The 15,122-nt window shown below is 31.9% G+C and overlaps 1 protein-coding gene across 1 annotated transcript in view; it reads left to right on the top strand.

Annotated features, from left to right (window-relative positions):
* Positions 1-15,122, top strand: part of LOC143048158 (interferon-induced helicase C domain-containing protein 1-like) — a 28,777-nt gene that overhangs the window by 12,705 nt on the left and 950 nt on the right. The window contains exons 5-14 of the mRNA XM_076221660.1: positions 1,966-2,065; positions 4,242-4,436; positions 7,083-7,165; positions 7,865-8,137; positions 8,573-8,735; positions 9,243-9,338; positions 10,858-11,057; positions 11,283-11,427; positions 12,214-12,429; positions 13,545-13,712. Of these exons, the coding sequence (XP_076077775.1) occupies positions 1,966-2,065; positions 4,242-4,436; positions 7,083-7,165; positions 7,865-8,137; positions 8,573-8,735; positions 9,243-9,338; positions 10,858-11,057; positions 11,283-11,427; positions 12,214-12,429; positions 13,545-13,712 (1,639 nt within the window). The remainder of the gene's footprint in view (positions 1-1,965; positions 2,066-4,241; positions 4,437-7,082; positions 7,166-7,864; positions 8,138-8,572; positions 8,736-9,242; positions 9,339-10,857; positions 11,058-11,282; positions 11,428-12,213; positions 12,430-13,544; positions 13,713-15,122) is intronic.

Below are 15,122 nucleotides of genomic sequence, written 5' to 3'. Positions count from 1 at the left end.
AAATACACAGCATGTCATTAACAGTAATGATTTTAATGTTTTACATTATTCACAAATGCATATATATCAAATTCTGTTTAAAAATACAATTTAACAGAGAAAATGTAAAGTCATTTACGAACTCTGATTAGAAAGGACACAACAGTTTTTAACAACCAACTACAGTCCTGAGCATTTCAAAAGTCCAGATAAGCTTATCTTTCATATATCATAATATTCACAGATTCCCTCATATTCTATGTTAAGATGCTGGTAACTTAAGTTACGCATACATCTGTTTCCCTGGCTGTTACAACAATATGAATGTTTTAAGGTGGTATGGGTGTCTTTCGCCATCTTGGATTGTAATAAACAGAACCTCAGGTTCATATTTCAATTAAGTTAGCAAAATTTTATGCAGGAATCCAGTTAGCTAATGTGAATTTTCATTTAAAAGAACATATTTATAAGCTTATAACTTTGGATATTATTATTTTTACAATTGAAGATAATTTTGCTTCATTTTCATTTTTTTTCAAATTAGCATTTTAAGGGCAGGTAACTCTGAAATATTGCATGTTCTGAGGAAATCTACATGGGATTTTTCTATTTTCTATTTTAGCCGGGAAAAAAAACCTACGGTGACCCTATCTTTTCTTTTGATATTCTGAATAAAATTGAGAATGGAAATGGGGAATGTGTCAAAGAGACAACAACCCGACCAAATAAAAAACAACAGCAGAGGGTCACCAACAGGTCTTCAATGTAGCGAGAAATTCCCGCACCCGGAGGCGTCCTTCAGCTGGCCCCTAAACAAATATATACTAGTCCAGTGATAATGAACGCCATACTAATTTCCAAATTGTACACAAGAAACTAAAATTAAAATAATACAAGACTGACAAAGGCCAGAGGCTCCTGACTTGGGACAGGCGCAAAAATGCGGCTTTTTTAAAATCTTTCTCCTTTAAATTTATTTTACAATTCTATCATTTAGTTCAGATTCTTATAACATGATAATGTTTTTTCCTGTATAACCCATACAAATAAACTCATCATAGATACCAGGAATAAATTTAGTATATACGCTAGACGCGCGTTTCTTCTACAAAAGACTCATCAGTGACGCTCGAATCCAAAAAAGTTAAAAAGGCCAAATAAAGTACGACTATTAAGAGCTTTGAGAACCAAAATTCCTGAATGTTTTGCCAAATACATCTAAGGTAATCTATGCCTGAGGTAGAAATTGTGTCATTTTGAAACAACCTGTAGCTTGAAAAAATGCGCGGTGACCTATCATTTTTATTATAATTTTGATCATATATCAATATATACTATACGTGTTTGCAAAGTATGCACAAATTCTATCATTCTAATTCAGAATCCTATACCACCTTAAATGTTATTTCTGTAATTGCAATGTTTGTGTCAATTATACATATTATATTATATTTGTATAAGACATGAATATTGTTCTTTAAGGATTTACTTAGATGAGGTTTTGGAATTCGTGTCAAATTTTCGGACTCCTTGGTGTTTTTCCATATAAAAGAAGGTAAAATATTTGCCTCATAACACCCATTTATTTTTTCATATAAGACTAAATAGCTCATGAAAGGTCATTTACCAAAATTTTACAAGATTCTTAATTTTCTTTCTTTGTTTGGGACACAAATAACACCAATGCAAACATAAGGTAAAAGTCCGAGTCAGCCTTTTCCCGCCATATTTTAAATCTCAAATATCTCGAAAAGGAGGTCCATGACCTATCAATATTTTTGGCTTATTTTTATCCTTAAAGAATGCTGTAACCAGTTTATAGTATCAATTTTAAATTCTTGATTTATTAATTTTCACCTAACCTTACCTAAGTACATCCTTAATTGACAACATTGTGTATTTTTGAGGTCTTGTATTAGTCTTATTATATTCTGTCTAGCACAAAGACACCAAATAGTTAAACAATATGTTGTATAATACTTAAAGATTGACATAGATAGTTTTTGGACATTGAAGGCGGAGGATTTAGAGCAAATGGGGATTAACAAAATAGGTCCTAAGTCAAAAATTATGAAGTACATTGAAGGTAACTATATGTCTTTATACTACATGCAAATTTATTAGATCGAACACATGGAACTATTTGCTGTTATTTTATATCAATTACTAGAAAGGCGAAAGATACCAACGAAATATTCAGTCATTAGTCGAAAACAAACTGACAATGGCATAGCAACAAGATACATGCAATATAAAAATTACAAACCTTAATTACAATGTGCATATAATTTTATATCTTACTCTGCATTCAAGTTTTATAGAAAATTGAAAACCACACAACAGTTATAAAAAATCGTCTAAAGGTTGATATGGAAAATTATTGTTTACAATTGTAGAACAGATATCATAAGTAAAATGTATTACATAAGTACCATATGTGAAACGTTCCCTTACAAAGTGAACCTGATGAACCAATCAAAAGTCGATACCAGGAACACTAGTTTGAAAAATAAGTATAATGTAAAGACTTGTAGCATGATATATATTATAACTATACTGGTAAAGTGAAAACCTTGCATCTTCTGTTTGTTTTCTATGTTTTTCAATTATTGCCTTAAAATTGTGTTACTAAAACACTTGATTTATGTTTAGAACATCAAAACAACACAAAGAAGCTAATAAACCGCTAATTTGAAAAGATTGACAGATATTTAAAAAAATTGCCCTGACGTAAATATGTAGGACTCTAAAGTGCGATGGGGACGCTAAAGTACGATGGTCACGCTAAAGTACGATGGTCACACTAAAGTCCGTTGCCTCCATACGCTAAAGTGCGATGGTCTGCGAAAGTATAGACAAGACAAGACAAGACAAGACAATATTTTATTTAAGTCTCACCTCTTCATTATATAAAACATACAAACAGTTGATAAAACAACATCATAAAACATACAAGAGCCACTCTAAAAAGAGTTCTGAGAGATGTGTACGAAACGTAGTTGGATTATGACGTTAACAGTCATTTATACAAACTAAAAATGTAAATGTTGAAAGATATGATTCATTAACAACTTATAAACCAAGCAGTCGGAAAGCAAGTGTCCATGACTTAAATAAATTAAAACCAAACAGTGCTTCGTCAGCTGAAGCATATGTGTGTTGTTTTTCGGGTGCTAGAATCTGCAGTTATTTTATACATGTACTCATAAGTATCTTGTATCCGACTTTTATTCGGAGCAAACTGATACATTTAAATAATTTTTACGTTAATTGAAGTTTTATAAATTACTTTGCGGTTAATATATTGTGGATTTTATGGAAAAGTTACGTCTGTAAAATAAAGGTACATGTTTTCAGGAGTAAATTATAAGATTGTCCGCTAAAACACTAGTTTGCACATTGTAAGAAAACAGAACATGTAATTGTACTCGCTACGAAAATGGAGAAAACTCTGACACCATGTCCCTTCTCTCGCATTTGAATTAAAGCTTATACAAAGAATGTTACACATTCCGAAACGACTTTTGTATTTGTAATTTACAATAACGACTTAAAGGGGAGGTGTTCACATTATTAATAGACTGTATGAACGGTAGGCTACACCAATGATTCAAATATTTGATACGTCCGAGTTGTTAAAAAATCATTTCCAGGAAATATAGTAATTAGTTACACCTAAATGACCATATTAGCAATAACAAAAAATTTAGTCGATCTTCAAAAATTTAAAAACAATCACTGAAGCCTACCGGTTAATTTTAAATCATATCACATATTTATACTTTAGCTACTAGCTTTTGCAAAAAAAAATTATAAATCCATGAACTTTCACGTTTTCATCCCTTTTATGTTACACTTTTGGTCTATCGCACTTTAGCGTGATATACCATCGTACTTTAGCGAACTAACAACCATCGCACTTTAGCGTGATGTACCATCGTACTTTAGCGAACTTACAACCATCGCACTTTAGCGTGATATACCATCGTACTTACGCGAACTAACAACCATCGCACTTTAGCGTGATATACCATCGCCCTTTGGCGTGAGACACCATCGTACTTAAGAGCAGACCATCGTTCTTTAGCATGACCATCACACTTTAGAGTAACATTGGTCATGTTAAGAGCCCTACAAATATATACAGGAAAATTAGTTCTTCTTCTTTGACACGAAATTATGCAATTAAAGATATATTAAAAAAATTAATCTGCATAATACATAGAGCCTTGAACGTATTATCATTGATTTTTTTTTTTTAGAAAATGCAAAATCCTCTATTTTTTCAAATCAATCAACGACGGTTTTGAATTCACAGCAGCTCTACCCGTTCCAACGAGAACTATTGGAAATACCTCTTTCGGGGGAAAATACAATAGTATATGCACGAACCAACGCTGGGAAAACTTTGATAGCATTTAATGTAATTGCAGACCATCTTGAAAAAAATCCTAAAGGTAAAATAATTGAATTTTAATTAATGTACTGATAAAAATAAGCACGTCTTAATATTGTACAAATTGAGGTCATTATTTAAACCACGCAAAATAAGAAGATACAAAGTAGGTGTTAAGCAATCATATGTCAAAGATGATACGTCATAAACAACAAAGTAAGATCGGATTGTGAGGATTAATAGTAGAACAATTTCATCCTTGTCGAAGTCATGAAGGAGAGAGCAAAAACAGTTGTACGTTTGATGATATCTGATTATCTCAGATGGTGCCATTAAAACAAAATACATATATATGGTTTGGCGATATCTGTCCACAGCTTTTATTCATAGAATGATAGATTCATATGATATATAATATATATATATAGATAGATAGACCATAGATGTATACATGTATGTAGAAAGATCTATGGTCGGTTACCCGAAGATAATATGACAACCAGGTAGATAGATAGATAGATAGATATATATGAAAATGTAAAGATGTAGATAGATATATATGAAAATGTAAAGATGTAGATAGATATATATGAAAATGTAAAGATGCACCGTGGGAAACACTGATGCTTTAAATTTAGAAAACACCGTGGGATACACAAGTGTAGTCTGTATTATCCAAAAACCTAAAATTTCATAGTTAACATTAAGATTCTATGCAACGAATTCTGCCATTTACGGGAATCTATTTATGATGCTCAAAGTTCAAATAAAAGTCACTTTTTTCGCGAACAAGTTAACACCATCAGTCAAATCTGTATCACCACTGTCACCGACACAAACCTGAAAAATAAATACAAGAGAGCAGTATCTCGTACAAAAAAAAAAAAAAAGGAGTGGGAGGGCGGGTTTTGAATTTTTCCGCTAAGGAAATTTAAACAGCTTGCTTGCTGCGATGAAATTCTAAAACGGACTAAAAGAGGGACGAAAGATACCAAAGGGACAGTCAAACTCATAAATCTAAAACAAACTGACAACGCCATGGCTAAAAATGAAAAAGACAAACAGAAAAACAATAGTACACACGACACAACATAGAAAACTAAAGAATAAACAACACGAACCCCACCAAAAACTAGGGGTGATCTCAGGTGCTCCGGAAGGGTAAGCAGATCCTGCTCCACATGTGGCACCCGTCGTGTAGCTTATGTGATTACAAATCCGGTAAATAGTCTAATTCGGTAGGTCATATTCATGAAAGGGAAGGGGATTGTAGTTACGACGTAAGGAACATATCCGATATCATTTGTGAAACGGTTATTCCATAACGGTCAACCAACTCGTGATGGCGTCCGTAAAATTTACGAAGGGATGATTTCAACTTCACCATTTGGAACTCTTGGTTTAATAGCTTCCTTGTGAGCAGCAAACCTCTATCAAGAAAATCATGATAGGAAATACAAGCACGGGACTAAATTACGTCACAATATATATAACGTCATTCATGTAAGGTAAATCTAAAAGCATGAAACACAAACCGTCAGTGGCTCCAGCGATAACTGAATTTAAGTCTATTTACTTAAATTCCATTTTGTGAATACTTCGTTGAACACTTAAATTTGCAATTTACGTCTATCAAGATTATTCTTTTTACGAAAATTGGTATCCCGCGAATAATTACGAATTCACTCCATACGCAAATAGGTAATATGCATGTACAGAATGAACGCATTTAAACAAAAACCCAACACACTGATAAATATTATTATTGTATAGCAATATAATATTTCCCACAGAACGTAACCAAAAGTTAGCGTGCAATAAATTCTAATATTGCACTAGTGCAATAAATCTTCAAAATTCATGACGTCATCAACGTTTAAATCTTAGTTTAAACCAATTTTTTACTTTCAAATATTATATTGCTATACAATAAAAGGGTTATTGCATGAATATTGGGGAATATTGTCCCTCGTAGAACATATATTGCACTCGCAAGCTCGTGCAATATAAAATTCTACTCGGGACAATATTCCCCAATATTCATGCAATAACCCTATATTATAATAAAAAAGATAAAAAGCATTCGTACAGTTCTTTGGTGCATCATTAATATTTCCATAGTCTTTATCTTTACCTTCTACTGAAGTATTTTTTTGTTGGAATAGAAGAATATTTTAAATCTACATATTAATATCGCTGCTACCAAGCCACATTTGAGTTTTGATAGATTGCATTTCTGTAAAAATAGACAATGCAATTTCCCTAAAGGAACTCCATTTGCGGCTAAAACTGTGCCACTTTTACTATAAAGTTTCTTAAAAAATATATATCCTTGAATGGAAAGCTGATATGCATTACACTTTATTTAAAGATCAAAACACAGGGCAGTGCTGCATATTTTCAACATATATATGCCCTGATCTTGTTAGAGTTAAAACTTATACTAAAATTCTGTACTACGCCCACCTCCACACTTGCCTACTTCAGAACTAAATTTTCACCGCAATAGTATGTTTTTATGGTGGTTATGTCCCAATGAGATGAAACATACAGATTATATTCGAAAACCAGTACGTAAACAAATCAAGTTGTCTATAAATATTACATATCTCCCCAAAAGATTTGTGGTTTGAGAAACAGCTCTAGTGCAACCTTTACAATGGTTAAAAAATCATTTTATTTTGCTGTCATAAACATGTCGTTTTAGGTAAAGTTTTATTTACTGCAAGAACGAATTTGTTGCTCCATCAACAGTTTGAAAGAGCACAAGAACGTTTTAATAATAAAAAGGTACGTAACTTTTAAATTGATTATTGCATTATGAATCATGACCATTCAATGAAAGCACTTGCTAATTCACTCACGATTCAATAAGGTAAACTGAATATTAAGCCCTGTAACATGAACAGACGAAGTGAAATATGAAAACCATTATATTTGCGATATGTTCAGGTTAATGTAACGAAAGGACTCATTAAGATCGTCATTTTTTATAAACAGATTGTGCTTCACATATGACAACCGTCGTGTTCTTAATGATAATACAATTCCGACGAGTAGTAGTCGGTGATGTCACACACGAGGATGGAATTGTAGTTACGACGACTGGTGAAGGATATTCGTAAATTTTATGTTAGTATATTAAAAATTAACAACTCAAAGGACAGTGACAAATGTATAGTTTTCACTATAGTTGTCTTTTCGGAGTGAAGTTTTTTTGATTTTTATATGACAATTAGATTAGTAAAACAAAAACTACGGTAATAGATATTCTGATAAAAATCACAGTTACATTAGCCATATGGATTTATTAAATGGTACAAGTTTCAGTTTGAAATATGCTCAAACTCGTAACGGTATAAACACAACTAAGTCAACGCAACTATTGATATAAGAAAAATATGGTATTTCAAGTTGAACATAATTGTACTTGAACAACAGACGCTTACATAAACAAATCATGTTTTTTTTATCAATTTCTAATTTCAGATAGACGTATTTTGTTTGACAGCCGATGAAGATAGAACAGATTACACATTTTCTAATGTAATGAAAGTATACAATGTTTTCTTTATGACTCCACAGTTATTTGTGAATAACCTTAGTAGAAATGATGATTTGAAAGTCAATATTGACGATTTTACTCTTCTTGTATTCGATGAGTGTCATCATACAATGGGATTTGATGCATACAACAAGGTTATGGCATTTTATCGCCTTAAAAAGTTCCAGAGTGCCACATCAAATCCGGTCCTGCCTCAGGTAAGTAATACATTCATGATCAACTTTTGAGAAATTTGGTTTTAACAAATACTTTCCCCCCTAATGTAAGTCTGACTTACAGGGGTTCGTAAAAGCTATTTAAAAATAAATTAAAGTATCATTTCGGCTATCGGCAATATCTCATTTTACAAAATCCTCGATTTAGGATGTATATTCTTTATAATACAATTCCCAGAACATGAAGTTAATTCAATAGTTTAAGAATATGCCATATATGAAACATAGTTCAACTGATTGTTAAGGTTTGTTCTTACACCATTGCCCAAGAGACTGTTATTTAGTGGTTGTCTTTTGTTGATAAAGCAGAAAGAAGAAAGATGCTCAAAACGATATTTTTAAACTGATAAGTTGAAAACAAACTTATGTTGTTAGAATAATTGTTTGGTAAAAAAATCATTCTAATCTTTCAATCAGACCCTCGGATTGACAGCTTCTCCAAATATTTATATATCAAGAACAGAAGCTGAAGCTGTGGAACATGTAAAAATGCTAATGGCAAACCTCGATGTCGTTAAACTGTCTACTGTAGTAAAAGAAAAAGAGGATTATGAACAACGTTTTGACACACCAACAAATGGTAAGTTTCTTTTCTATGTATTTATATCGGATAACCTAACTATAATATTGCGCTTTTCTGAAATAAACTTCAACAGGAACTCTCTAACTCAAATTACGAAAGTCAGGATGTATGAATAAAACGAAAGTACAGCTTTGTGACAAAACTATTAGAGAAATCATAACAAATCATAGCGAAATTCATCCAAAGTTAACTAACCCGAGAGTGTTGGAACCTTACTTTTATCAAAATTTGTTAGTTCATCAAAAAAGAATTTGAGAAAAGTACAGAAACACTTACTGCTAATCTGATGACACCTCTGTTGACTAAAAGTCAACCAACAACTGTATTAGACCAGTGCAAGTAGAGTATTCTACAAAAACAAGTTCATATTAAACAAAAAATACGATAGTCAATAATGATCATTCTTCCATAAAGTAGCAAAAGTAAGCTTGTGACAATTTGTTCTATCTTTCTAAGTTTTCATATCATTACTTTTTGTTTCATTGATATACTATATTCTTTTAGAAAATCTTCCAGTAGCTTCGAGAGATGATGACCCTGTACAGAAAAATATCATCTCTGCAATAAAACAGGTAGAAAGGAAAATGCAAGCTGACAGTGGTTAGTCTTTTCTTTATGATATAAGCCTGTCTTTTTGGCAGCCCTGGCGGGGACTCAAATTCATGCATGAGTTCGAGTTCCGGCCAGGGAAGAACAATTAAAAAACAAAAGTTCATTTGGAGCTAACAAAAGAAAAACCCAAACAATCAAGACGATATTTGTAACATATTACTGCAAAATGGACTGTTTATGGTACAAACAGCATATGCGGTGGCCTGTTACTGCTTATCAATACTTCATTTACCATATCGTACAGTTGTGTATATTTACTTACTAATACTTCATGCCACATTTCCTTATATCTCAAATGTGGCATGAAGTAATCGTGTCCGGTGACCCGGCCAACCAACCAAGAATGCCGCCATGGCTAAAAATAGAACATAAGGGTAAAATGTAGAGTTTGCCTTATATCTCTGAAACCAAAGCATTTAGAGCAAATCTGACATTGGGTAAAATTGTTACTCAGGTCTATATGTATCTGTCCTGAAATTTTCAGATGAATCGGATAAACCTTTTTTTGGGTTGCTGCCCCTGAATTGGTAATTTTAAGAAAATTTTGCAGCTTTTGGTTATTATCTTGAATATTATCATATGTAGAGATAAACTGTATACAGCAATAATGTACAGCAAAGTAAGATCTACGAATAAATCAAAATGGTCAGTTGACCCCTAAAGAAGTAATTGCCCTTTATAGTAAATTTTTAACATTTTTTTGTAATTTTTTGTAATCTTTTACAAAAATCTTCTCTGAAACAACAAGGACAAATTTAACCAAACTTGTCCTCAATCATCATTAATGTATCTTAGTATAAAAAATGTGTCCGATGACACCGCCCGCGAACCAAGATGGCGGACATGTCTAAAAATAGTACATAGGGTAAAATGCAGTTTTTGGCTAATATCTTCTCTGAAACCAAATCATTTAGAGCAAATCTGCTGCAGATAAAAATTTTATTAGGTCAAGATTTATCTGCCCTGAAATTTTCAGACCAATCGGGCATTCTTTTTTTGGGTTGCTGCCCCTGAATTGGTAATTTTAAGAAAATTTTGCAGCTTTTGGTTATTATCTTGAATATTATCATATGTAGAGATAAACTGTATACAGCAATAATGAACAGCAAAATAAGAGCTACAAATAAGTGAACATGACCCTTTAAGTAGTAAGGGCCCTTTATAGCCAATTTTTTACAATTTTCATAAAGTTTGTAAATTTTTGTAATTTTTTTTCAAAATATTTTCCTCTGTTACTTCTGGGCCAAGTTCATTATAAGTAAAGATAATTGTAAGCAGCAATATTGTTTCGTAAAGTAAGGTCTACAAACACATCACCAACACCAAAACATAATTCTGTCATAAATCCATCTGTGTCCTTTGTTTACTATGCACATAGACCGAGGTGAGCGACACAGGCTCTTTGAATCCTCTAGTTTGTATATGTTTAAATTCACACAAATCTTTATATTTATTGTACCATAAATAATATATTTATAACAAATACTAGTATTTACTTAATTTTCAGTAAAACATCATTTTAATATAAAGGACACTGTATGGAAAGATATAAACACTCCACCACCAGATCGTTCATCAATGAGGTACTCAAGTTGGTTGCACAGAACTAAACAGAAACTAGAAGACACTAATTATTCCTCTATGGAGACTGAAAGCACGGCTTATAAAATAAAACGTTTCCTTCATGCCTGTTTTAGGAATATAGAGGTTAGTACCTTTATTTAGGAAAAGGAATAAAACTTTGTACTGAATTAGAGAAGGTAAGATGGTTCCTTTATAAATTAATTACCCGACCTATAAACCCAGATACGACATTATGAAGTTCAAAGATGATGAAATAGGAAGGATGATTGGAAGTTTACATGACCATGCAGCGTGGTAGGGATACTGCTAATTTTCACCAATATTAAGGTCTTATTTGTTTACTGACAGGTTTATTTGGAAGCCTATGCTACAAACGAAACTCTCGAATATAAAGATGTGAAGGAAGAATTGCAAAAAGAATGTGAATCATTTGAACATGAAAGCCAAACAGATTGTCATGATCAGGAAAAAGAATTAGTTTCAATAATGCAAGGTAAATATATCTTTTGTATATTTTAAACATCAATTAAGTATTAAGACTTCCGAATTTACTGTGTGAGCACATTATTTGAACTCCGCTGGCCCTTTTCTTTTGATAGAATAAGTATATTTTGTTTACCTACTTTTCCGTTTTTCATAGTCTCATTAAATCCATCATAAGCATCTCCCATACAGAATCTTGTTATATTTTAGCAGTGAGAGCTCCCAACCTCCCTGACATGGAACATTGCTGTAAAACAAACTGGAATACTCAAGACTGAACGACACGAACCCCTTAAAAACGGGGGTGATCTAATGTGCTCTGGAAAAGTAATCAAATCCTTCTCCAAATTTGGCATACGATGTGTTGCACATTTAAGTACAAAAATGGATTACCTCTTAGTGTATCTAAAAAATTGATACAATTGTATTTTGACTAAACAGACATACTAGTATAAATTAAATTAATACAGGAAAAGTATGGCTTTGTATCGATGCAAAGTTTTTCTGATGTACTAGAAATAGTTTTCAATGTACAAGGAGCATAACATACGAAACCATTAATAACAATATACAGTAATCAAAGCAACCTTAACATAACAGTTGTATCAATCTATATGTCTTAAGTGTTTATTTCTGTTGATCTGCTGGAAGTAACAAACAATATCTATCCCAAGTTACAAGTATGTAAAAATTGTCAATAAAGAAAGGAATGTTGTGATAACATATTGCCATGCATACCATAAATAAAAACTACAGTAGTATACCGCTTTGCAAATATTGTTTTTACTGTATTTAGAAGTAATAAACGGCATTCCTGAAGATGAAAAATCGAATCCTGATATTAACAAAGTGATAAAAGTGTTGGAACATGAGTACGAAGAACGAGGCAGCAAGTCAAGATTTCTTATTTTTGTGAAACGGAGAATGACAGCAATGAAACTTGCGGACAAACTACCAGATTATTTACATAGTCACCATTTAACTGGAAGTTGTATTTCAGAAGAACAGGGAGGTACACACATTAAAGATTAAGACAGTTTAGAATACGTGTGTGTGGTATCAATCGCAACAGTAATCACAAATCACAAAAAGTCTACACATGCAATTACAACGTAAATCACTTGGTTATAAAATAAACCTGAAAATTGATTGATATATTTTCCTAAATTATTGTATACTTTATAAGCTTTTTAACATTTTTATTTATATATAACCCGTTTCAGAGGCTCATATATAAAAGTCTACACTGAGAATGATTTAAAATTTAATTTGAAGTCTTGCATGATTCTCTCACATCGAAATTTGCAATTGTTCACAACCATTAAGAAACGAGGAAAAGCAGATTTGTCAGTTTATATTTGATATTCAACTTTTTTTCTTTATTATAAACAACACAAGTTGAATTAAGGAGGTTCACTACTCAGATTCAAATAACAAGCTTTTCATAACACTAGTATATATTAATAGGGAATTATTAAAGGAACCAAAAAGCAAACAAAATACATAGATCAATGTGCTTGTTTTCGAGATTTTAGCAATTTAAATTTTACAGGAAAATGTTCTTTCTTTTTTGTTCATAGCTTTATCATGGACAAGTTTGAGTTCCCAAAAACCATTAAAAAATAAGAAAGATTTGATAAGGTTTTTTCCAGCTATCTCATAAACATACATGTAAACGATATATAAAAAGAAAAATGGGGATCAATAGGCAAATATTGTAAGGCATTCAAATGGATTAAAATAAGAGGATGTCGAAAATCTGACAAAAATTACAAATCATGACAAATCCCTAACTGAATGTGTTTTGGTTGAGAATATGAAGTGAAATGAAAAAGTAAGTAAAGCTACTTTTGCGCGTCAAAACGTTTGGATGGTTGTTTTGTTGTATCAATGCAATCGCACACATTCCATTGATAAATTGACGCGGATAGACTTGAGTATATGGCGTTACTAACCTGCATGATGCATAACATCATTGCATTATATTTTCGAGTATCAAGTCCGGTCCATGATCTAAAAATATCAAGTTGTCCGATCAATATCAAAATGTACATTTTTTTGTTATACCATCAAAATGATTCAGTATGGATAAGAACATTTTGACATTGTGATTTCTATATATTTCAGGATTGTCAGTTGATGAACAAAACGACGTAATTGAGAGATTTCGTATTGGAATGCACAAGTGCATCGTAGCCACTTCTGTTGTATTTGAAGGAATAGATATTCCAGATTGTAACATGACAATTCGTTATAAGTTAGATGCTAACGTTATCACAAGTCTACAAATGAGAGGTAATTACATCAGTTTTATTTATATAAAGTTCATGTAGTATACAATGCAAAATTAAAACAAACTTTCTGGATTTACAATACAACAAAAAATAGATCAAAATATTTATAGAATCAGATAATTAGTAAAATAAGTAACAAGTTAACAGTTCCAGTTCAATCGATTTTATCCTTCCATTGGAACTCCAGTTCAATCAATTTTATCCTTCCATTGCGAATATATATCATAAGCGTTTTTTTTTACAATTATAATATATATCATATGGTACAATGTACTTAACGTCAAGAAGATAGAAACAGCACATAGTCTTCAAATGCGGACATTCCATGTACCAGAGCACTTCATAGTTTTACTCTTCTTTCAATTTTATAAGGATCAACGAATTGAATTGTGCCTTAACCTAAACTGTGAGTTTCTGAGGCTCTCAGGAGTTCAGTTGTCTGCGTCAGTACTGTCTTGACCTTTAAGGAATATTTATCAAGCACTTTATCCCTTTGATGAACTATCGAAGACACAATACTGCTAAGCAAATAGAGAACTAAAACATGCACTTCTAAGTATATCACAAACAATGCATGCTTCTGTAATGTTTGAAGTTAGAAAAGAAAACGTATGATAGTTGGACTTTTGATGGAATTTCATGTACACTGTAGACTAAATATTTTTTTAAACAAAACTATTCAAGCTCCACGACAAAACACCGATCATGTATAAACATACTTTTAGTTTATGTGGGCAACCTTGCACAAAGGCGATACTAGCTTAGCTATAGACTACACCACTCTTTTTCATCATTCATTTCCTAACTTAATATCATAGTTTTAGGCTTTCACTATATTCAGGAAAAGGGGATTGGACGATTTCTTTTACTTTTATATAGTGATATATTGTAAATACAACTTCTGTGAGAGTGATACCAAGAAATTATTCAAACTTGGTAGGATTGTGTCTCTTTATGTGTATTTTACCATTTTAAACTGTCATATTAATCAGACAATTCTTGCTTGAATTATTGGGGTGTTGATATTTCTTCTTACTATCACAACACAATGATACTTTGCGAAAGTTAAACCTCTCAGACAATTTACCGAAGCTTACTAACATGGAGTGACTGTATTCCACAGTACACAGTGTGATTGATATTTTTGCAAATGCGGTGCACTTTATTGAATATAATTGCAAATACTTAATCGCAACACTTATGGGATTATTTCCATTCTACAGAAAATACATTCATTTTTACATTTGACCTTACCATTGTAATTTCATGCTGGTATATTTTAAATTTAAACATAACAATAGCAATATTCAATATAGCATTTTTTAGTTTTCAGTTTCACATTTATAGAGAATCCCGATGTGTGTGTGTGCTCATATGGTATTTTGTATAGTTGAAACATGTATTTTTTTTT

This window comes from Mytilus galloprovincialis, chromosome 10, assembly GCF_965363235.1.
Source record: "Mytilus galloprovincialis chromosome 10, xbMytGall1.hap1.1, whole genome shotgun sequence".
NCBI lineage: Eukaryota > Metazoa > Mollusca > Bivalvia > Mytilida > Mytilidae > Mytilus > Mytilus galloprovincialis.
The sequence above is the reverse complement of the archived record's forward strand: the minus strand, read 5'-3'. Positions and strand labels throughout refer to the sequence as shown.